This window comes from Gallinula chloropus, assembly GCF_964237585.1.
Source record: "Gallinula chloropus genome assembly, chromosome: 8".
In the NCBI taxonomy this organism is placed as follows: Eukaryota; Metazoa; Chordata; class Aves; order Gruiformes; family Rallidae; genus Gallinula; species Gallinula chloropus.
Window position 1 is genome coordinate 2597726 of NC_140093.1, and position 25268 is coordinate 2622993.

The 25268-nt window shown below is 46.3% G+C and overlaps 1 protein-coding gene across 1 annotated transcript; it reads right to left on the reverse strand.

The window, feature by feature from the left end:
* Positions 1–5962: 5962 nt before the first annotated feature.
* Positions 5963–7015, reverse strand: GPR148 (G protein-coupled receptor 148; the record flags this gene model as incomplete). Its single annotated transcript, XM_084267127.1, has 1 exon — positions 5963–7015. The coding sequence occupies one exon, from the start codon at positions 7013–7015 to the stop codon at positions 5963–5965; it is 1053 nt and encodes a 350-aa protein (XP_084123253.1).
* Positions 7016–25268: the final 18253 nt, after the last annotated feature.

Here is a 25268-nt window from a genome sequence, read left to right on the forward strand (position 1 = left end):
CCAATCAGGCAAAGAAATGTGACGCGTAGGTGGGAAATTTACTTCCCAGCTATATCTGCCCTGAAACGTGCTTGAACTGGCTCAGCCTGGTCCTGAAGTTTGTGCAACTATTTATTGTGTGAAGCTGGATTTGTAGCACCTACTAGTGAAGATTCTTTTTGGCATAAAGGCCTGGTAACTTTGGGGAAATGTAACATCATTTCCTCCAAAGCTGTGTGGGTTTTTTGTTTTGTCTTTGGTTTTTTTTCTAGAGGTTGGCACATTAGATTGAGTTAAAACTGGTTGGTTTGTGTGCTTGAAGACAACTTTGTTAGTTTTTCAGCTCTGCCTGAGCAAACCAAAATCCATCCCTGTCTGCAAACCTTGCTGTCATTCCCAAGGAAGAATCTGCAGAGGCTGCAAGTATAAACGAACGCTAATGTGGTGCCACTGAACATGGTTGTAGCTGTTTTCTAATAAAGAAGACCAAAAACCTGGTTTCGTTGCCCTTTGCTCGGCTGCGGGGCTGTTTGCTGCGCTGCCACTGGGCTCCGGCCCGCAGCGCAGCCGCGGAGAGCCGAGTGCTCACATCCCTGCCTCCCTCCCTGCATCCCTGCCTCCCTCCCTGCATCCCTGCCTCCATCCCCACTGGGCGGCACTGCTCGCCCAGGATTTTCCTCGCGGGTTTTGATTTCCTGGAATGCAAACGGACAGAACAGCCCGCTGGAGAGAAAAACAGTTCCAGGTACTGTTCCCAGCCTGACTCCTGGGACCATCACATGCTGTACCAGAAGGGGCAACAGGCCAGGGCCCTCATCTCAAACCCCAGCATCTGGGTCAGTTGTAGAGAAAGAAAAACAAACACTGAAGAGGTCAAGCCTGGGATGCTCTGGGACACTCTTGGCGAAAGGCTGGGAACATTTTCCTGCCCCTCCTCCCCTGCCTACTGGCTGGAGGGAGCCAACTCACAATTAAATCAAGACAGAAAAACACTGCAAAACAAATCTGTCCAGGCAGAGAGCAATGACTCCTTCCAGCCTCCCTCCCTCTCTGCAATGTCTCCTTCTGCCTTATACAGCACTAAAAACAACATTCCTCTCATCTTGGGCTGAGAAAAAACTGTGGATTATGGGTTTTCAGCACACTGATTTCAGAGTGCTCAGTGGTAGGGCTGGGCCCCAGACTGTACCCCTGAATCTGCCACCACTATGCAGGCTGAGGCAGGCAGACGCAGCCTGTGGGTAGGTGCATGCCCCTGGATGGGTCTCCACTGCATCCTTCCCTCAGATATCCTCTCTCTTCTGCAACTGCCCCCATGCCTTTGAACTCACCTCTGCAAATCCAGCTCACACGTTCTCTTTAATCTTCCTACAGTCCCTTCCTTTTGTGACTGTTGGGTTTAATTGGGCATCTTCCTTCCCAGCTCTCCTGTTGTTCTGCAGGGTACACCACTTCTCATACTCCCACACTGTCTCATCCTGCTCTACTTTCTGGAGGGCATGAAGAAATACCTTCTAAAACAGGTATTTGATTTCAAAATCTTTTTCAAGAACAGTTACCACCATTGACTTGGCTGGTCTACTAGGACAGAGAAGGCAGATAAATGGGGAGTCTGCCTTTCCCCTCAAGGAGCTCTTGAGCTGACTAGTTCTTCCTACTGGGAATCATCCTAAAAGCCAGTAGCCCTCAGGAGTTAGCTGCTCATTTTATCCCTGCAAAGTCAATAGCAAAACTTGGAGACTGCTGCTTGAAAAAAAAATATTCCATTGAATTGGACAAATAAACTCCCAAATACAATTTTTTAACCCTAGATAGGAGGGACAGAAAACAGCCTCTCCTCTGCCCTGTGGTGGTTCCCCAGCCACACCTGCAGACCTTGGGAAAACACAAGCCACACCATCCTCACTGACAAACACAAGAGGGCAGAACCCCAGCTTAGCTCCTTTCTCTCTCCTAACTCATAAGGCTCTCTCAAAAATGCACACATTCTAATAGCAGTTTGCTAAGAGCTGTTTTCATTTGCCTCCTTGCTCCTCACAGGCTGGTGTTGCAACCTGAAGGGCTAGAAGCATATCAAAAACCAACACATTCAGGATCAGTAGTTTTATGAGGGCACCAGAAGTCATGAGGCTGGTGGAAAAGTGGCAAGAGCCAGCAGCGCTGTGCCCAGCAGCGAGGTGGGGGTGGAAACAGGAGGCAACAGAAATGAAGCTTCAAGGAAACTTGTAATTTCCTTTTCCTATCAGAGGCTCCCTCTCCTCTGCCACACACACCCAGCCCCTGCAGGTAATGGCCACAGTCGTGGTTTCTGTCCAAAGAACACACAGTGCTTCCATGTCCAGTGACTGGGGATGACTCCCTGGGGAGCTGTGTGACCTGTGTCAGGGGCAGCTGGTGCTGTTCCCAAATGTGGGGACGCAGCCCTGGGGTTCCCAAGACTGCCTCCAGTGCAACCAGGCAAATGTTGGTTTCCTTCTGACCTATTACTGTGTTAAATTTCCCTTAAAAATGGACACAGCCAAATGATGGAGCAGGACTAGCCACTCTAGTATTAATTACTAAGACTGCAGGAGGTTAATTAGTTTTACTGAATAATTACTCAAATCACTGCAAACAAACTAAAGCCTGAATCCAAAGCTGTGAGCTTGTTTACCTGCTGGGAGATTCTCCGTATCTCATGACACCGAAACTGATCTCAGTTGAGGCACAGACCTAACTGGAGCTGGAATTGTGCATGGCACAGCCCCAAGCCCTGGAATGAGGAATGACTCCCTTCAGTCTGCAGGTTACAGACAGCAGGCAACTGCACTGGGAATCCAACTCAGAGGGAAGAGAGCAGCGGTAAGCAAAGGGCACCAAAAAACAGAGGAGAAAAAACTGACCAGGAATATATTTAGGGTAGATATTAGAATACCTTAGTGATTCATGCTATTGCAATTCTGTAAAGGATTACTGCTGCCAGCTGCCAAATCACATGTCAACTGCTCTCCATTTCGCTTTAAATTAAAATGCTGGGCAGGCACAGTGACATCCAAGAAGTTCACTTAGGTGACCTGGGAGAGGTCGATAGCTGGGCGCCAGTAAATAGTCTCAGCTTGAATTTCCAGAGCTTATCTGGAGACATCCTTACAAGGTCGCTGATCACCACAGTCATGAGGTTCTGGCAAAAAAAAAAAAAAGGGAAAAGAGAAAAAAGCAGCCTAACTGTCTATAGGACAATACTTGATACATTTAGAGAAAGAACTGTAGGAACCTAGTGCCTGTGGTATTGTCCTGGTGACTCCTGTGGTCCTAGTCAGACAGGATACCTAATCATACCACAATCATCAGCTCCCTTCCTTCTTCTTTCAGCATCCTCTTTATGTTACCAGACTTCTAGTTGTCTCCAAATACATCCAGGGATGTGTAGGTAAGAAAAAGTTACTGAATCAGCAATATAAACCTACCTGAGACTGTCCTGGAGATTAACTTCATAACTGGCAACACTTGTCAGGAAGATCAAATAACTGACCTCCAGCTAGTCAGTCACCTATGGCTTTATACAGAACTACCTTACTTTATACTATTTACACAGTTATCTTTACTACTCAGCATGAAAATTTATGATACAGGCAAACTCCAGGTGACAAAGCTGGAAATACTCTTGCACAGACAAAACAACCTGTAAGTTATCAGCATTTTTGCTAACTGGCATTGGCATAAAGATTCAGCCCCAGATACAAGTGGCCTGGGGAGTTACAGGTACATCTTCCAATCCTGATCATGCCACATGCTCAATGGATGTAGCAGAAAGCACCTGCTTTAGTATCCAGGCATTTTCTCCATCCTCCTAGTGGTATGGAAATGTCCCATTTTAGGTTGAATCCAAAGTCTTTATACAAATGTAGCTTGTGCACCAAATGCCTACAGTACATTCATCTTGCAGAAAAATAAAAGCAGCCAGCAAAAAGCAACATTTAGGTCCTATTTTATTATTATTATTACTGAGGAGGTCTGAGAAGAAACATGTTTGGGTTTTTTCCTGGAAAACAAAGCAGTTACTCAGGATTTTAATGTTCCTTTGGGTCAAAACAAGGGAACCACAGAACCATGGTTAAAGGAAATACACAACAATACAGTTTATTCACCTGCAACAACTTTATCTTAAAGATGCTTTTGTACAAGAAGTGTCCCTTAGCATCAAGGCCTCTAAGGTACCTCATTCCCACCTCTGACCTGGAATTTGCTGCCCCCTCAACTGCGCTGACACAGCTGCTTGCAGAACACTGTAAAACTGATCGCTGGGAGTAGCTTAGTTAAAATGAAAACACCCCCACTTCTCTCTGGAGGGGTATTTTTATCCTGCAACCCCAGAAGCAGTTGTATCAGCAAACTGCAGGGAGCAGACGCTGCAGTGTGAGGAGAGTAGCAAGCAGTTTGGGAACAAGAAGAGATACACATGCAGGAACTTCTCAAACAGGCTTCATTGCCAAAAACCACCTCATGCAACCAGACACCAATCTCCTGGCTCACACTTAGTGGAATTCTTCAGATGAGCGTGAAACTCCCAAAAGCCACATTCAGCACTTTCTGTGTATTGCTTTAGGCAAACGAAGGTGGAGAGAGTCTGCACACAAGCAAGATACTGCCCAGAGTGAAATCAAGGGCCATTTTCTAACATGTATTTTTTTAGGTCCAACGTATTTCAGTATGAAAAATAACAAGTTCTAGAAATACAAAGTCTATTTTATCTAGTCCAAGGAACAGCACTGCAATTTGAATTTTCCAACTGATGTTTATGTCCAAAGTCATTTTGGTATCTTTACAGATCAGAAAAACGCTTCACTTATCTTCTGCAGGTAGGTGGCTGATCTGGAAAACCTAAAACGCTCTTATAAGCTATCATCTTTCTTGCTCCTGAGTACATCAAGAGCCTCTGCAGCTTCTCCTGACCTTCCACGGGGTTTGGAGACAGCTGCTCAACACCAGCTTTCACCTGGTACAGCTGTAAACCACATCAGGCTTCTAAGAGAATTTGAGAGGCAGAACTAGGAGATGCCTTGGCAGGGACTCAGAAGTGATGCTTATGTGTAGTCCCTGACCCCAGGTTACGTCTGGGCTGTGCTGTGGATACAACCCATGCCCAGCCTCACACCTCGCTGCTGGGCTCAGCCTTGGCCTGGCCACACCAGTGCGGTCCCAAAAGGCAGTGAGGGGCTCTGGGCTGCCCCAGCTCTCCGCAGCCACCCACTCTGCTCCGCCAGCAGAGGCACAGCAGGGCTGCACGCTGCAGGGAGGCACCGCAACCGGCTGCTCCAGGCTCCGGTCCCCTCACCAAGCAGCCCCTCCGTCCCTGTTACTCCCCGACTGTGTCGTGTGCTGGGCTGCCCAGCGCACACTGATCAACAGCAACTTCCCATCAGGCAGATTTTATAAGAATTGAGCATTCTGCAGATTCTCAGATGGAATCCACGGGCAGTTAGTGGGCTGGCACGCTGCACCAGGCAAAGCAAGCATTTCACCAAGCAGCTGTTTCCAGAGGCACCCTCCAGCCTGTGTTTTAAGAACAGGACACTGCTATTGCAAGGATTCACTGATAGTGAAAGAAATAGCTGTTGTGGTCACAGCACGTTTGGTTAAGGATCCTCTCTTCTGTAGGTGATGCCATCAAGAGACCTGTGGTTTTATTTTCTCTTTTCCAGAAAGGTCTCTACCACAGGTGGGTGAAAATGACCTTGGTTCAGTATCTCCTCCAAAAGATGCTGCCCTCCCACATCAGAACAAAGCTGAGAACTTCATCCAGGGTAGTATTTGCTGTATTCCCAGCTGTGATATGATGAAAGATCTGTGGCCTTCAGGTACCAAAGAGATGGAGCGACCAACCCATCTCTTCTCTGGCTTAGGCCTCTCACTACGTCTTCAGAAACTGAGTGATTTCCATCAGGCTCACAAGCCTCAATAAGGTCAGGGCAGCTCCTCTGCTGGGGCTGTGCGCTGCGTTGGCTCAGGATGCTAATGGAGCTGGTGACACCAGGTGCTTCCTTCTGACAATAGACTTGAGAGATGCTGAGATCTCTCTGTATCGAAGCCCGTACAGAAAAGGGAACAAAACTTTAGGCAGAATCATCAGGATGTTGCAGACTGTCAGGGAGACCCAGAGTCCTGTCTGCAGCCTGATGACAACGTTAACGCACAAGAATGATTCTACAAAAAGGGCCAAGAGCGGAAAGAAGTTAAAAAACAACACAGTGTTGTGCATTAAGAATGTTACAGTGGCTCTGGAGCAGATGCTCTCCCATATACCTGATTGTTTGGTTTTAAAATACAGAACTGCATAGCAACAAAATATTAGAGAGAGGCAGAGAAAGATAACGGTGGTAGACAGCCAGAAGCAGAGTTTCACAGCGTCGGTCCCGTTCAGGGTTAGTATCAGTATTACTGGCACCGAGCACATTTCCAGGACACAGGGCACAAAGCTGTGAGCAGTCAGTAGCAGCAAGAAGAAAATCCCAGGGAAAGCCCCAGAGCACACCCAGAGCAGCACAATGAGTCTCTTTGTTCGCGAAGGAGGCAAAATAGTGATGTAGCGCAAGGGGAACAGAACAGCTATATACGTGTCCAGGACTATTGCAGCAGCTGTGAACAGCCCGCTACAGTAAGCCACTGCCAGCAAGAACAACAGGAGGACACAAGCTTCCTTTGGGAGACACACATGTACTGCATTGAGAGCAGCAGACAGGCCGTAGAACAAAAGGTAGATCAGATCAGAGAGCAGAGCATTTCCCAGCAGCATGTACCTTGTTTCCTGACGGATGCTAAACCTAGAGAAGATCACAAACAAGAGGGTAGGAATGATAAGGACACCTGCCACGAGGCAGACAACAGGAGGAATTAAAAACATCTTCATGTCTGGGGCTGATGGGTCAAGAGTCCATTCCTCCAGCAAGTAGTACAAAGAAGCATCATCCAAATCTGAGGAACTGTTGAACTCCATCTCCCTGCGGTGAGGTACAGTTGCATTTGCTCTCCTTACTACAGCACAGCCAGAGAAGTCCATTTCCTTCGGATCTGGGGATGATTGTCTGACTTGGAGAAAGCAAGATCTTCTACGCCAAGCCCTTAAACAGGCAAACGAAGCAGAGGATGTGAAAAGCCTGTGGAAGCAGAGTGATTTCTGCAGCCAACTCTACCAGCTCTTCTCAAGGACAGAAATTTCAAATTTGAAAGTGAATTCTGTGGTACCAAACAATAGGTTTGCCCAAAGCAGCAATTTTCTTCTCTCTCTGAAAAAGCTGATGCTTAGAAGAGAGAATGAATCTTGGTGTGCTTTAGAAAAAGTTTAAATCCCTCAGCTGGAGCTTTGATCAGAAAGGAATGGGTTGATCATTTTCAGTAATTTGAGTTTGTTCTCATCACGTTACCACTGAGGCAGATGAAATATTAGCTTGATTAAACAAATATGCAATGCTACAGAACAACATTGCATGTATACTGACGTAGGAGAGCTGTAAATGTTATTGGGTGATGTTTTGTACCAAGTTGTATGCAATGACACAATTGATTTGAAGTGATCAATGAAAATGGCTTAATCCTGTTGTAAAGTTGTATTGCAATGGCTCTGGTGAATGCAATTATCTTATTTATAAATGACAAATACTTTTTCTTTGGTGAATCAAGTGATGTTTTTGTAGATGATAAGCCTCCCCCTGCCTTTTGAAATCGCGTGATACGCAAATACTGCATTCTCATCTAAGGCAGACTTACAGTCAATTGTCTGGGATGAGTGACATACATATGACGTACCAGCATACCCTACAGCAGACTTGGCATTCCCAATGGCCATTTGGAGACCAGTTCTTGGCTCACTGGTCAGCACACTGCTGCTGCACTGCTTTTACTATCAGATCTTGGCTATCAGAGCCGGGGGTGCAATGGGAGAGTTATGAAGGATTTGGACTGCGGAGAAGGAACTCATCAAGTACCTCCAAGCATGGTCTGATCAGAAGAAAGGCTATTTAGGTTCAACATTGGCTAATAAAGCTTCACTTTTAATCAATACACAGTATTGCACAAGATGATGAACATAGCAGCACTACTTATTCCATGGTCTGTGCCTCCTGCAGCTGCTTACTCCTGCGTACACCGCACAAAGCGGTGCACCGCTGCTACGCCGCCACTTTACTCTCTGCTGTTTAGGCAGGGCATAGCTATCAAAGACAAGAGATCTGCAGGATATGCTGCTTTATTAACCCCCAGCCCTAGGTGCTCTTCCCACCAGTGGTGCAGGTGTATCCTGGAGCTTAAACAATAGTAAACATTGAAGGATTACTCCCAGGATTTGAAAAAGAGCATGAGTACAAGTGAAAGGTCTAATCGAATGGGCAAAATAAGTAGTTCATGAAGCCTGCTGGCTGCTCAGCTCTTTTGAAGTTATGTTACTTTTTAGGTACCGAAAAAGAAAAGAGTCTAAGCTCAGACCACCTTTTTCACAGCCTACCAGGACCTCCCATGTTCACCAGCATGGTCAAACTTAACTATTGATTCAAGCATGATCTTCCATTTTGAATCACATGGATTCTACTACAGATGATATAAGAGCAGAGGGAACACAGCTCCTTATTTACCACAGCATTACTGTGCTCCCTATTTCCACAGCACTACCAGGATACAGCAATGCAGTGTGCCTCAACCTGTGGGACACAGTGCATAGTCTCACCTCGCAGAAAGGCATGCTGTGCCATGGACATGTGGTTCCAGGTGATGCCAAGTAACAAAGCAGACAGCTTACCAAGCTCAGCATCAGTCATCAAATCATTTCATTTCCTTCCAGCCTGACAGTTGGCATCCATGGAACTGTATGTTAGTGTGACAGGCTGCACCATATGGAACAAAGGGATAGGAGGAAAAGCCAATGATAATTTTAAGCACAGCATTTCAGTTGCTATGGTGCCTGGGTAGCAAACCAGAAGCTGACAATTTTTGCTCACTCAATCCTGGATCCACTGAAAACTACATGAACAATATTGATGCAATACACGTGCGAGTCACCTCCAGACCCTAATTCCAGACCTCTGTTAGTGGTGGAAGTATTTCCTGCCTCCCAGCTCATAGCATTCCAAGGATGTAGTGGGCAGATTCTCTCATTTCCATATAAAAATCACAACTGTATTTTCCCCCAGCTGGTTCAGTTTAAATGCGAACAAACACAAGAGCTCATTGTCATCTCAGCTGTACGCTTTTGGCTGACAGAAATAAATGCAACTACAGTATAAAATGATCTGCTGGCATTTATGGCAGTGTCTAATGCAGCCAAGTATTGCACAGAGGGTTGTTACATGGCACCGGAGTTCTGCAAATCTGCATCTCAAGGACGTGTTGTTTATATGTAGTGCTTCAATTAACAAATAGTTCTTATTTTTTCAGCCTAATTATTTTTCTCCTGATGCCTGAAAGCAGTATCCAAATAGCAGAACTATCCCTGCCTCTTAGATAAAAGAGCTAGTTACCATGAGCTAGAAACCCTGGCTGCATCTGGGAGAGTAACAACCACTGACATCCTCCTGAATGGAGAGTACAAATCCAAAGTGGTAACTCTAGCAACCTTCCACTGAATTGTCTTTTTAAAAATCCAATTCTACAGCCATGGAAGTGTAAATGTGAATAAGGTAAGGTAAATAACATGAAAATTAAGCAGAGGTATGAACTTGACAATTATTCTGCATGACAAATGCAGAGAAACTCACAACTCTTGTTTAGACCGAACGCAGAGTCCCACAGAGCCCAGGAGATGTCCCACATCCACAGCCTTGCTCACCCCATGCTCAGCTATTCACCTCTATAGCCTACAGACAGCAGACTAAGCCCTACAGCACGAGCTTGTTCAGCTTTAATTATGCCACTGTAAAAGTCTCAGGAATGCAGGCAGGATTTGGTCTGACAGACACAGAAAACAGCTAGTAACTGAAACACAGGCTCAGCCCTACCACACCTGGGCAAGTCCAGCCAAAGCCAATCCTCTCAGATTTCCACAGGGGTTTATAACTCCTCAGGATAGTTCTGTGGGATTAAAACATTTAAAAGGTTGGTATTTAAAAGGTTGGTGTCTTGGCACACTGACATATACCCAGAACAGGTGGCTCCGGAGAATACTTGGTTGTTGTCTCATTTTCCTAAGTTTAGGAGGCATTTTCACATCTGGACCATTTGCAAGGAACTGGCAGCGCCAAAGACCCCTCCTGAGAATACTGAATTTAGCTCCTTGCCATTGTGCCTCAGCGTTCAATATTTTGTGGTGCCAGCCTGAATGATTCTCCTGCAGTTTCCTGTAAACCTGGGCTTAATTGCTGTAGTTATTGATTTTTTTAAAATGCTCTCTGGTAGATTTATGCTAGGTGGATGCATTTTTTACATATCTTGCTGATTCAGATGTACAGTATTAGCAGCTGCTCTTCTGGCTCAATACAGTCTGTATTGATTTTCAGAGTCATGCAGTGTTAATTACCCATTTCTGCTGCAAACAACATCCCACTGAAAGGTTAGTTACCTATTGAGCTTGGGAGATCTAAGCAAGCATCCATACTGAACACTGTAGATCAGCAAAGTCTCTACTACATTATATTCTGTTGCTGACTGTAAACAGGTGCTGTCACATTGAACAGAAAAGGTCAGAAATATTCCTGTCTTACAGTAGTTGGTACGGATTTCACTGAGTAATCACACAGGGGAGCTTCCTGTTTCAGAGAGTTCATTCTAACTGATTCAACAAGCATGCTGCTGCCATGATGGGGAAGCACCATGCAAGAAAGGGAAGCCAAGCTGGATAACGGAAAGACTTCCCCTGCCCTGCATCCTGAGAGTTAGGAGTGTTAGGAGAGGACACCCAGGCGAATGTGAGATCGAATTGCACAGTGGCATTTGCCTCTGAGGTTTTCTGAGTGCCACCATGTCACCATCTCAGTATGAGCATGGAGATTCTGTTGTGGCTGCCTGCTCCAGCACCACTCACCAGGTTCTAGCCTAGAAAGTGATAGTGTGCTTTGGGTCTGCCCCAGAGACTGATCTGCCTGGCCAGGAGCCCAGGGAGAGCAGCGCAGAAAGGCTGCCTCAGAGCCCCCCACGTCTCCTTGAACAGAAGAGTTTTGGATGAGGCAGTTGGGTTCAAAAGAAGATAAACATTTTCACTGGACTGTTGTTTCATGGGGATATTTCCAGCCATGCTCAGTACCAGAACCTTGAGTTCAGAAGCCTTCACATGCAAACCTTCTTCAACTTCTGTCTAAAAATGGCCCTTTTCCAGGCTTATTTAAGTGCAGAAGGCACCTCACCCCCTGGTGAAGTTCTCCCAGCTGTGACAGCCCAGTGCCCATGAGCAGAAGGGCACAGAACTGGCTGTAATTGTGTCCTCCCTGTATCCGCATTCTCACTCTGGGTGAGCTGCTGTAAGTAACAAAACAAGTAACGAGAACAGTTGAACCACAGGGTTTTCTGTCTGAGCTTTCCTCCTTTCTTCTCCTTTAAATAGAAAGTCAATTAAATGACAAGTTTCCTCTAAACTTTTGAGATTCCTGCTAAACTTTTCTGCAAGCCTCTTCAGGGTCAGAACCTGCATGGGAGAGGTACAGCTTGACTGTCCCAGCCTTCCTGTCCTGCCTCCATGCCTCAGCTATCTGTCTCCACTTGGCTCCAGAACTACTGTTCAGCACCCTTCTCCCTGTTTGTTACAGATAAGAACTGAGTTTCTCCTGCAGCTGTACAAAGTTCACCTATCAGGGACAGCAATACCTAAAGGAAGTAAAGAAACAGGCATGAGAACTAAGCTCAGATTACAATGAGTTTAAAGGGCAAATGAAACCAGATACAAAAGAAAACAAGGATTAGAGAGACCTGATTGAAGATATTTTGATGAGGGTCCCAAACAAAGCAGAGGACATGAAGATAAAGACTGGCAGGACTCAGCATTAAATTCCTAAATGGCTTTCTCTAGTTTCAAACACTACCAGAGCATGGTGATCACAAAGGTCAATTTGTACCACGTCTGCCTCACTGGTGCAATATTGGGTATTGTTACCTGCAGAAATCTAAGGCCTTTAGGTAAAGAATAATAGCATATCACACTTCCCTGAGGATTTAACAGCTATTTGGGAGATTAAACCCAAATTCCATATCACAATGTCATGAGCAGAGAGAGAGAAAGGTCCTTCTCATGAAGGAAAGCTTGTTGGGAGTGGGGTGGGGGAGCTACATACTTCCATCAACCTCCTAAAAGCATCTTTCAATCTCAGGCTGTCTCTCCTTCTGGCTGCAGCTGGCACTGACAATTTTGCCCTGTCCTGTCACACCAGCAATGATCTCCAACATCACCTAGGAAGGCCTCCTGCAGGCAGGCAAAAGCAGAGGCTGTCCAACTATGTCCCTGTCTTAACGTGCTTTGGCTTGTGTAAAAATCCAGGCAGGACAGGGTAGGTTTAGCAGGGCACTTCTTTGAAGGATGATTTGATGGGAAGGGAGACAGATGGCTGGAGAATGTGAAGCACAAGGTAAAGTGAAATACCAGAAGAGAGATGGAAGCAAGAAAGCGTAGAAGAGACAGGTTGGCATACACAGGCAGGGGCTTTAATGGTGATGCAGCAGACAGGAGGACCCCAGCCACAGCTGTACAATGTCACAGCTCCTCCCTGACAGCTGGGAAGTGTTTGCCTGCGCTGTGCAAGCTGAGGGGCAAAGACAATACAGGAGTCAAGATGGAAGGAAACATGCTAAAAGTAGAGTAGAAAGAGAAGAGGGAGGAAAACATGTATTTCCTTTCACAATGCTTTTATCTCTTCCTATTCAAGGCTTTTGATGACAAACTGTGAATGAATGGATACAATCTGTACACAGCACGGACTAGCACGAGGCACAGTACCATCCTGGGGAGGAAGGAGCCTCCCTGCCAAAGTTCAGATGCTCCTTCCCAGCTCCCAGCACCATACCTAGGAACAGCAGGGGTTCCCGGGTGGCAAAGACACAGAAGCAGCATTGATTCTCTGAAATACCTCTGCCCACAGGGAGATGCTGACCTTATCTCACACTGATGAAGCAGGTGCCAGGCACAGTCGCCATATGGCAGAGAGATTAACTGCCAGCATGTGCTGAATGAGAGTCAGAATCTCTTATTAGCCAAGTGGGGAATATGCTGTGGGTTCCATGCACAGTACCATTCACAGGCTCTGCTGTCCCTTCCCAGCAGCTCCTTTGTTATTTACCCAGCACAGGTGCTTATAAATTAGATTTTCTCCACACGAGGCCTCTCTCTGCCATGTGCTGGTACCTGCAGCTCTGTCCTGCCCCTGCCCCTTCCCATCACAACTTGCTGTCCTCTCATGGGAGGCTCAGACGTCCTGGCAGGAAAGCAATGCTAGGGAGGGAGGAGGAACACAAGTGCTCTGAACTTGTGAAGGAAACAGATGTTCACTTCTTTAGGCAAGACTAACCGTGTTTGGGTTATGTAAGCCTACAGCAGGCTCACTCTGCTGGTGATCCCCGTGGGCACAAGACTCATCCACACACACACTTCCCCCCCGCCCGCCCCCAATAGCCCAGAACTTCTCACCAAACTGGCAGAGTTTCAGCTCACAACAGGGAGAGATTGAGGCATGGAGAGAACATTGCTGAAGGCAGCCAACAAGCACACTAAGCACAGTAAATTTGATTTCTAGCTTAATTATTTGTTTCGTTCTCCAGTCCAAGTTCCATCTCATTAAAGGATGTGAATGAGAAGCACCAGAGAAGACACATCTTCTATTTTCCTTTGCCTTTGTCCTCAGCCTCAACAAAGGCTCCATGAACAAAGGACAGTGGTACCTAGTGAAGAACTGAGGCTGGATGCACTTCCAGTACTGTATCACAAATCATACTGAGAAGCAGCCGCAGCGCCAGAAATGAGAATTTCAACTCCTGAGTCTTGGTTCAGGACCAACGCATCCCACTCCCGTTCCAGCCTCTCCGTGCTTCTGTGAGCACTGCCGCCTGCTGGCACGGCAGCCAGCTCGACTGCCTCCGGGTAGCTCAGACACAGCTGAGCCATCCACAGGTGATGCCCACTGGTAACAGTTCATTATATTTACAGCTACCAAGGGCAAAGGAGGGCAGTGCTTCTGACTCACTCTTAGCATTTTCCTAGGAATTCCTAAGTCCTTTAATCGAGCTGATTCAAAACCACCATGAAGCAGCTCCAAACATTGCAGTGGATCACAGCTAAGAGGAATATAAAGATGCACAAAACTGCTATAGATCACAAAACCTGCAGGGTAACTTATACAAGAGGAAAACCTAAATGAATTAACAACCCATTTTAATGAGCTATGAGTTGAACCAGATTAGAGCTGCACTGTTCCCCACACCCTAAGTCCCTCAGTAATGCTCTGAGGCAGTTCAGGGGTGCATACCCCTGTGCAGCTCCCATTCCTGGAAGCTCTACCACCATCAGATATTCTGGAGGTCACCTCCATACCAGCTGCTCCATGACTCCTTCCCCCTCCAAACACTTGAGCTCCCTGGAAAGCCCACAGTGTCCTCATGGGGTTGGATCCTGCCTGAGCTGTATTTGTACCAGTGCTGTTACCTCAGTGCCAGCTACAGAATTGTGTGCACCGTCCCCCAGGACCCCACCTCAACCCCTACCGCTTGTGTCTGTTCTTTTCCTGCCAAATATCATGCCAGTTTCTTCTGCATCAGTTTCTGAGCTGAGATGATCTCTCTACTTATTCCTCTCCCTGCCTGCTATCAGACATCAGACTGATGGCAAAGCCGAGATGCACCCTGCCATGTCTCAGCCCCAGCAGCTTGTCCTGGAGGGCTCTGACGCTATTTGTGAATCACTCTGGCTCCTGTCAACACCTCCCGTGAGGCAGCTTCTGACACACATCCACAAGTCCCACTTTTAGTCAAAGCATCTAAGGCTGCTTTTGCTGTTGGCAGCCTGAGGAGCTGAGGAGCCAGGGCGAGGGGAAGCCCCTCTGCTCCTGTACTTCAACTCTGCAGCACCAGGCTTGTCACAGAAACCAAATGCTCTTGACCTCCCGCTGCCCGCTCAGCCTGACACTGGAGCTGCCTGCCACGTGGCCTATATTTGGTTTCACAGCAAGCACCTCACCTTGATGCTTTGCTGAAAACATTACAGCAGCAGTGACCTCAGCCCTGAAGTGAGAAAAAAACCTAAGGACAGAGAAAGGTAAGGGCCCTTGAGGTTACACCTCAAGCTGTTTACTGGCAAGATTCCAGGCCCACCCTTCCTGTTCCCAGAATAGAAAGAGGTCTGTCCTGTGGTGAGCCATCAGTAAACACCAGCTTGGGGACTTTCTCCCCACCAAGCAAAGCCTTGAAACTTGTCAGAAAACAGCACTCAAGGGCTTAGCTCCCTCTTTTTGTCAGACTCAAGATGGGGTCCTTGGAGGGTGTCTGCAGGGATACAGAATGATAAGAAGGTATTTTTTGTGGTAAAAGGACTGGAAGAGGATCAGCCCCTCCTACCAGCCCTTCATACTGTCCTTTCTGGTTACAGAATGCTATGAACAGCCAGTTTTTCTGCTAATTTATGCATAATCAGACCTGGTTTCCAGCAAGAAGCCCATCAAAACCAGCTCTGAACTACTAAATAATTTACTGATTTTGTTTTCAGTTAATATAGCAGCCTTAGGAACAAACAGCCTGTTGTCTTCACTTAGGCACAAGATGATCTCTAATCTGACAAGAGGTTAGGCAGCATCTAGTCTGCTGAAGAGTGGGAGAAACATATTCTCCAATCATGCACATTATTTTGTTTTCTAAGGACCCCTCCTAATGTGGAAATGTTCCTCTGCTTTCATCTGCTCTGGAATTTCCTCCTTCTGCCTCCAGTCCATCCCTTTCCTCTCTCAAGGAAATACCACATCTGCCCTTGGTTAGATGGGGGGTTTTGCTGGTTTTGGGTTTTATTTTGTTTTGGTGGTGGGGCTTTTTTTGGGATGGTTTTTTTTTTTGTGGAGGAGTGGTATGTTAATGTGAGGTGTGATGGAGGAAAGGGCTCTTCTGTACAATCCTGTCCTAGGAGCTGATCAGCCCAGGCCTCCAGCATCTCCATACAGTCCCAAAGACAGTGACAAATGCAATAACCCTGTGTATGGTGCCTCCAAATCCATGCAGGAAGAGAGATGGTGCACAGAGGAGGAAAGATTATGAGTAATTCAGTGTGCTCTGGGCTTTTAGTCCAAACAGAGCACTGAAGACACCTCCATCTGATCTACTTGCATTTCTGCACTGCAATCTTTTGTGGGGACTGGGCATTATGGGATTACAGCTGCTGTGTGCAGCACAGAAAAGCTACAGACTCTTCATCCTGTGCTACATGCATTTTTTTCACCTCCAGGCCACAGCAGACATGTTCTTGCTACCAGACCCCAGAAGAGCTGTGAGTAGCACCTCCAAGGCTCACTTGGCATGTTGAGGTGCCCTTTGAACAGCAGCTGTAATGTTGAAAAGGATAGGCCAGCCTGGCTAGGCCTGGGAATAGCTTGGCTCAGGAGAGCCTTCTGTTAAAGCAGCTCTGGCCTAGGCTTGTCTCTACTGCAGTATGAGCATAATTACATTTATTATGATGAGCCATAACTGTGGACAGCCATTCCCAGACTGAACTGCCATAATTACAAGTGTTGTCAAACCTAAAGTTTGCATTTTCCTTCTCAAATCCACACTACTAGTGACCCTTAAAGTTGTTTTATCTGCAATCCACATGCCCACATCTCTTCTCAGCTTCTGTCTCAAGCCTTCAGGTTGTCCAGATTGTCCCTTTGTCCTTTTAAGATCTGTGCACTAACCACACTAATCCTCAGTAAGCAATCAAATCTCCCCATCTGTGCTTTTACTATTTCCCTTGGCACCATGGTATGACTTCTCTATTTTAATTAACTCGAGCTAGATGCCTTGTCAAGACTTAGCTGCTCTGATTTCTCATTATGTTATTATAATAGCATTTAACACCACCACCCTTCTCGGCAAGAAAAGCCGATTCCCACCCCTTGAAGGCAGCACAGCAAAACAAAGAGCACTCAGCAAGGCCCACAGCACTATTCAGCCCCATTCTTGTCAACCTGCTGCATTTCCATCCCAGAGAAGGTACCAGTTCTCACCTACTCACAAAAGCACACTTTTCTTGTTTAGTTTCTGATGGTCATGATCACTTAATTTCAGCTTTTTAAACCCTCCTGCATTGCTTGATGAATAAGCCCTGCCCACCTTATTAGTAACAGCTTTAATTTACTGATTACCAGCATTAGTTGTCAGTACTCTGCACCATTGTTTGCCCTTTTCCTACCAAGCAACTCATTGTGTCAAATTGTCCTGAGCCCATTTCATATTTTTGCAGCAGTCTAAGACCCAGATTCCATGGGTCACTTCCAGAAATAAGGAGGAGCCCTTCTGCTCTCATTTCAGTACAGCCATTTCCCAACCTGCACTGCTGGAATACACCTGCAGCAGTGCCTGAGAGGGCAGCAACAGCACCCAGCCCTGCACTGGGCTACACTACACTGAGTCAGGACACAAAACTCTTCTATCCCATCCTCTACTTGCAGTCTCCAACCCATAAAACCTACTCCCCAACACTATAGGTTGGGCTAACTCAACACACACCTCTCAGCAACACCTTCCCCTCAGTCTCTTCCTGAGGCCAGTTTCCATCTCTTAGTATGTGGTGTGGTTACTCACGTTGCCATTTGTGCACAGAGCATCAAGCCAGCTACATTAACTCCTGGTCAGCTCCTTGGTGAAACTCCCTTTGTAAGCAGAGTTAAATCTTCTGCTACACGTTCATCAGCAGGCTCACTTATAAGGGTCTGGAGTGGTGGTGTGCCACTAATGGTGTGATCCATCCTCTGGGAATAACTAGCACTGGAAAGAGCTGTGTGCTAAAGGATTTTACCTCCATGGACCCCATGGCAGGAAGATGAGACTTGGGTCAAGCATCCAGGAACACCATGCTAGGCAGCACCAGGAAAATGCAAGCAGCACAGAAAGGTGTAATTTGCACAAGCAGCAGTGGCCTGGAGGAACAAATGCAAGGAAGTGTTCTCTGTCACGCTCCAAGGAAGACACCTCCACAAACAGCCTCCTGCTGGCCTGCCATAGGCAAGCTAGTCAGAAGGAACCTCAAAATTCCTCAACCAAAGCCCAAGCTGAGGTTGGGGAATGCAATTCTTTAAATGTTAAGAGCACAGTAACAGTTCATATCCTCTCCAAGGTCAGCTCTGTGTTTTTCTCCCCCTAGGAGCCCCTTCCAGATGTAAAAGTTTTAAGCTGAACAGGTACAAGGCGACAAGTGACAAGGCTGTAGTATCATTACTTTCTCTTTTGTTTGTGAACACACACGACAACCTCACAGCCCAAATCCCTGATCTCCATTTGTTACATGTGGATAAAAAAGAACATTTAGCAGCCATTTATCCAGCTCCCACACAGGAGAAGGCAGGATCCTAAGCACACCTATCCTGAGTACAGGTTGACAGTAAAAATATTACGAAGTATTTTAATGTTGGAATAGGGCTGGCCAGTTTCAGGGCTGGAGAAGACTTGAGTTTGGCCTACATGGATCATGGGATAGAAAGTTTGTTGACAAAGCTTCAAGTGAAATTCAAAGCCAAGAAACTGTTTCCATGTTTACATGGAAATATATCCAATGTTTGATGTGGAGAGCCATCTAGTGGAAAGTCTCTTTGTTTGCAACAACAGCCCAAATACAGGTAGGATTTTACAAAGGCATGTTTGCCTGGTAACATCTCAGAAATGCATTTTAAAAGCTTTTCTTTTCAGACAGAAGGCTTCCCTGCTTATACTCTACAGCATCCACAGGAGAGCCACTGGAATAAAAAACTCAGACAACAACAACAAAAAAAACCCCAACAAACTATCTCAGTGCAGGATCCTTTGCAATAAAATGTGCATTTCCCCAAATGAATTTCCTTTGACTAATGACTTCAGGAAGCTTTCTTCAAAAAAACAACCCCAAACCCCTCCATCACCCTCCAACCCCTCAGTTTCAGTTTTTGTTCCCATTCACACAAGTACAAAAGGTCTGAGTGAAGCTGTGGGGCAGCACCCTGTGTCGGTGCACACCAGCATTAGTCTGTATGTCCCCTTATCACCGGTGTTGGAGTTAACCAGGTAGCTGTGCTGCTTGATACTCACTAGTTTTCACAGAAATATTAAGAGTTCTGGGCAAGATTCTCTGGTCAAATGACTGTGATAACCCAAACCACACCTGAGTTGCTTCAGAGACGTTCAGATGAGTTCAGCCAGGAGGGTGAGAGGCGGGTTTTACAGTACATGCAGGGTTACCTATGGCCCCGCTGTGAATCTGGAAAACAACTGGGATCTCTGAAACATGGCAGAGTCTCTCCTATTTAGGTTTTTACCTTTTTAATCATATTTTATTTACTACTGTTTTGAAGCTTATAAACAATAGCTGCTTAACAAAGGGGTTCCTTCCCTCCCACCCCCCCACATTGATTTACATATAAAGTAAATAGTTCAAGCCGTGTAAGGAAGCTTCCTGTTCTGGGACCTTGTAACCTCTTGAACAACTGAATTTGTTATGCAAGATGTCCACCTGTCTCCAATGCTGCTTTTCTTTGATTTCTGATAAAAGCAGTTTCTTTTCCAGCTTTTTTTGGAGGTGGAAAAGTGGAGGTACTTACACAGTCTGTCTCTGATAACTTGCCACCTAGTTCCATGAAACCTTTACTGAAAATAGTATTTGGCAACATTTTCTGAGAGCTCTCTCACCAGCTCAAGTCAGGGCAAACCTTGCTCAGAGGTGTAGAAATTATTCAGAGGCAGGGACAAGCAGGCAGGTACAAAAAAGGTGTAGTAAGTCTTGCTGATCTGGAAGTTTAGCTAAAAATAAGTTATGATATTGTTATAAATTTTCCTGCTAAAAACGCTTTAAGAATGTGTAACCATTCCAGCATTCCAGGAAAGCTGACCTTAGGTATTTCTTCTTTCTTACGAAGCAAAATTAAACACAGTTCTGTAAAATAAGTATATGCAGTGCCCGAGTGAGGAGTTTCAACCAGCACCTCTTCCTAAAAGCACAAGACCTAGTACATTAATACAAATTATGCCAAACTCAACCAGCAAAAGGGTAAAGCTCAAGAAATTATTTGGAACACTAAATCTTCATTTTCCTACACTTTTTTTTCCTGTCCATAAATATCTCAAGTCCTTAAGCAAGAGCTCTTCTTCCTGGTTCCTTTTGATGCCACATTCCTCCTCTTTTGTTGCAGGAGTGCACTGTGCCACTGCACACACACTGCCCACAAACCCCAGAGAAGTCAGACAAGAGCCCAGAGCTGCTCTCAGGCCTTTCCAGCTCTCCTGCTGCAGCATGGACCCCCGGCAGCCCCGGCACCCCACGGAGGCCCCAGCTGTGGGCACAGGACGGTGCTTCCCTTCCCTTTTCTCCTGTCCTCGGCCGTGTCCCTGCACAGCTGCGCTGTGGCCGGCGTGTCACCCGCAGCTCTGAATGGGGGCGCTGGGGCACAGCCGATGATCTATTGCCGGGGTGCTGAACTGCAGTGTCTTTACTGTGTTGGCTTCAGCAGTGGCTGTAGCCTCGCCCTCTCCTCTCCGGAAGGGCTGAGGGTTGCTGTTGTCTGACAGGCATACAATCCCCAGGGAAGGCTTTTGTCCTTCCACAAACAGCCCAAGATGAGAATTCGGAAATAAACCCCTCATCCCAGAGCCATGAACACTGAAGTGATGTGACAGGCCAGCACCTGAATCCTCAGAAATACATCAGGCATTTCAGGTGGAAACTGCAGCACACGTCAGACAAATTCACAACCTCAGGTACCTGTTTAAGATGTGGAAGAAATATCTTTATGGGACAGGAAAAATAACGTTACTAAAGGAGAATCTAGGAGCCCTGATCAAGGTGCCTTGGGAGCACCATGCTGGGGGCACACCTGGGAGAGGCTGCAGGGGATTTCTGCCTACCTGGCTGCCCACTCCTCCCCTCACCGCAACTGGGAAGAGAGGAAGAGGCTAGCTCTTAACTGCTGTGGTCCTCCTCCCTGACTCATGCTTCTCTGCATGTTACCTGGGCTCTTCCACTGCCTATATATTACAGCACCTTGTTATTTTGGGTAGCTTCTAATTACTGGGGCAATGCTTCCCAACCTGGAGCAGACTAACTTGGGTTTGATCCATGCTGGCATTAGGGAAAACATCTATACTGGGAAAGGGCCAAAGGAAGAGAAACCTACCTCCTCCATCTCCAGCCCACAGTACTGGCACTCCTGTTACTGACTTGCAGTGTGTCCAACACAGACCCCCTGCCCTCCACAGTGTGAGGAGATGCAGCAACACTTCTTGTACAGAAAACTTCATGGTAAAGCAACAAATGAGGAACTTAAGGTCCCATCCCTCTGACACTCTCATGCCATTTCTGTGACATGTCCCTGCATGTGAATCCAGAGCTCATTCTTGACTGGGCAGCTCATTTAACGAGCTGAGGAAGAAGCAAATTCATTCTGTGGCTGGCTGCTGTCCATTTTAGAATGCTGTCTGTTAGCTCTGAACAGACCATGCTCTCTGAAACAGTCAAGCTCCAACTGACTGTGGAGCTATCACCATGCAGGCAACAGACTACTGACTTCATATTCTTTCCTACACCTTTCACTCAAGCTCTGCCATCTCAATCTTCCACTGCTTGCCCCATCCCCAGTAAAATCCCAACATATAAAGGGCTCTGAAGCACCTTAAGATGTCTGATTTTTAAGAAGCACCTGGAAACAGAGGTATTAAAAAAACCACTGGTCCTTTTCAGAGGTGCAGGTTGTAGTGGTGCTTCTGCAGGACAAGAAATTGCCATCTCTATATGAAAGCTCCAGAATAATTTCTGGAAAGTGTCCTATTTACCAGTGTCCCCTCACCACACAGCAACAAAGGACAGAGCAGCCACCCTACCATAACACAGCGCTGCTCACGCAGCCTCAGCTGAGCTTGGCTCCCAGCTTTCTGTCCCCAGACACGCTGGTTCCTGTCTCCCAACCACCACAACACCCTGGATTGCACTGGCACTGGTCAGAAAAGAGCTTCTACACATTCGTAAGAGGAATACGTAACAGTTTAATAGGTTTGAGTACTGCCTAGGCATGTCAGCTGGCTTAGAAATGTTAATAAACCCCCTGTGAAAAATCAAATGGCTGGGAGAGATTGTTTTGCTGCAGAGCTATGGCAACTGCCAAAGCCAAGGAGGGATAAAGCCCAAAAAACAGCACTCCCCACTCTGAAAAGCCTGCCACTTAGGAGACCCATAAAATACCATATTTTGAAACCTATTGGTAATTAGTGCAGCTGCAAACCACTGGCAGCCTTGGCGCTGTCAATACAGTTGACATGATGCAGTTAGTGGAGCTCTTCATCAGAAGCCAAATTCTTTCCATTTTACTGCTTTATTTACTGTAATGGCAAAAAATTTGTCAATGGCCATATGTCACTACCACAAGTCCCTTGCTTGCAGTGCCACCCCCTACCACAGGCATCATTCAATGACTTCAAGGAACACTTATCAGAAGTTTCCCCTTCCAGCTGTGATAGAAGTTTAGGCAGCAGGAGGCAGAAAACATCTGGAGTTAACCACCACCCCGGAGGGTAGAAGAGCAAGAGAAACACCAAACACCACCACCAGGTCTGCTAAGCAAACCACACCTATAAGTGTGTGTTTTAGTCTCTTCTAAGATGTACAGCTTGCTGCTTTAAAATGAAATCTGGCTGCAACATTACCACTAGCAAGGTAAATCCAACACAGATTTGTTTCTGAAGTGTATGTTCCACTGAGGAAATCAACCATAAGCATTTCTAACTGCCTTGTTTCTAGCTGCCCAGCTATTTCAAAGGCTTAATTTATGTGCCATCTTCCAAATGTTCCTTTTCTTACCTGTATTTAAGTACTGGATGGTAGACAAGTGGGATTTTGTGTACAACAAGGGGGTACTTGTCACAGTTAGCAAACTGGCTGTAGCACTCTTACCTTGAGGTCCCACCAACTACACACTCAGCCAGGAGGTTTCTTCCCTCAGAGCAGGATTTATGATTTGGTTCATGGTCCCACCCATGAGGACTCCTCAGCAAGATCATGTGACAAGTGTATCTTCTGCAGTGTGACCAAGTCTCAGTTCAAAACCCAACCTGCTGCTTCTGCCAGGACACAAAAGCAACCAGCAAAAGGCAGAAGTGGGAGCAGCAGCCTGTCCTGCTCAACTCAGTATCCACCTGTCTGCATGTAGATCTCAACCTGCTGTGCTGTTGAACTTACCCTCACTGACATTATCCAATTATTCACTTCTCTCTTATCTTGGTCTTTTTGGTTTTAGCTCTCCTTTGATCCCAGCTTTTGCTTGGAAAGACCATCCCATTACAGCCACTGAAAGAGCTTCTCCCTCACCAATGGTCTGTTATTTGAAGCTGTGTGTCTAAGGCTACTTACACCTATACCCCTTTTTTTGGTTTCCTGCCTTCAACAAATCCTTCAGAGCACTTCACTGTATGTATCCAGGCAGAAAGCAATGCAAAATTAAGCATGGAAAACAAAGAATACAAAACAGTCATAAAAAATTTCCTACAACCTTCCCTCAAGTCACCACAATAGCATCTTCTTATCAGAAGCTAGGAAAGTTTGCTTACAGGTCACACTGGGATGCCTGTGGAGTAGAACATTTACCACCCCCCATTCAGCTTTGTGCTGAGTGGTTATTCTGCCTTTGGTTCAGAGAGTGCCTGCTAACAACAGTTAGCCAATGAACTTGCCTCATCTGGACAGATGTCTAACAGGCTTATTTGGAATGGAAAAAACCTTCTGAAAACTTCCACGTATTTAAACAGTTCTGTAGTCAGGTCATGAGGTGTCATGTCCTCCTAGGTGTTGTCTCTGGTCTCTAGAGCATTGGCTTTGCTCATGATTTGGTGAAACAATTCTTTGGGAGTAGTTCAGTGAATGCAACTCATTTTCCCCACACTGATTTTACAGGTAAAAATTTATTACCTGAGAGTTTTTTGTTTAAAGCAGGAAGTTTTAAGAGCAGTCACATGAAAAGCTGGAGAAATGTCCTCAACACTGTTTTCCTTCCCCCCCAACCCCATTTTCATTCTCCTTTGTGGCACCAAGTGGCTCAGGATCAGTTATCCATAGTCCCCCAGTAATCAGTCCCACCCTGGAGGCACTCAGCACTCCTTCCTGCCCTCAAGGGCTGGCAGGACAGCCAAGCTGCTTAACACCAGTACTGACAGGGCTCTTGTAGCCCTACCTGCCCCACCTCATCCCCTCAGCAGTCAATATGGGAACTACAGTCCCTCACAGGGAAGGCAGGTAGCAGGTGTTGAGGCAGATTACACTTCTAGAAATCCATGGGTAAACCCCCTTCCATTTCCTTTCCTAAATACTGAAGTTATTAACAGCAATTCACAATCCTAAATTTTGCATCAGAGCCCAGCTCCCCTGCAACTGAGAGCAGAGCAGCAATTAACTTAATGTAAGACCTGGGAAGCAGCCAGATAAGCAGCAAAGATTGTTCCCTTCACCTAGGGCAGTCTTCTGCAAGCAATCTGGAAAGAAACAACTCGATATCCCCTTACAGATTCTCTGTGACATGTAAAACTAAGAAATACTGATAAGAATCCATGAATAATTAAGTTTAAGCTGATGTTGGCAGAAAACTCAACTGCATTGGGGATGTTAGACTCTTCATTAATTCACTGGCAGGAAACTGCATGGGTCAAATTCATTCTGTAAGTAATTCCTTGGAAACAAACAGCTCTCTCAGCAAATGGGTTTGTTCTGAGTCTTGGGGTTAGACAATCTGCTATATTCTTCCATGACAGAAAATTTTAAAGACTATAGCTTGCTTTTTGTGAGCTGCTAATGCTAATAGTTGTCTTCAATCACCTGATTTGCTACCCACACTGGGGAGATGCAGGTTCCAAGTTCTGCCAGGGTGGACCCGCTTCATCTAAAAACTCCCCCGCTGACTTTCCATACCACCCCTTCTGTGGATATTCCTCCTCTTGTCCCCACTCATCCTCACTGGATACCCTGGATCCCTGCTGCCCTACTCTCACCATACCAGGAACTGTACGTTCCTTAGTCCCTTTTCTCCCAAGGGCCCTCTTCTTACTCCCCATGCCTGTGTACTTCTGCTAAAACAGATGGCAGCTGCTCCATGTGCCCCCTCATTTACAGTTTTCTAATTTCCCTTCCCTTTTCTGCCCACTGATGCCCAAAACAATTCTGGACAGACTGA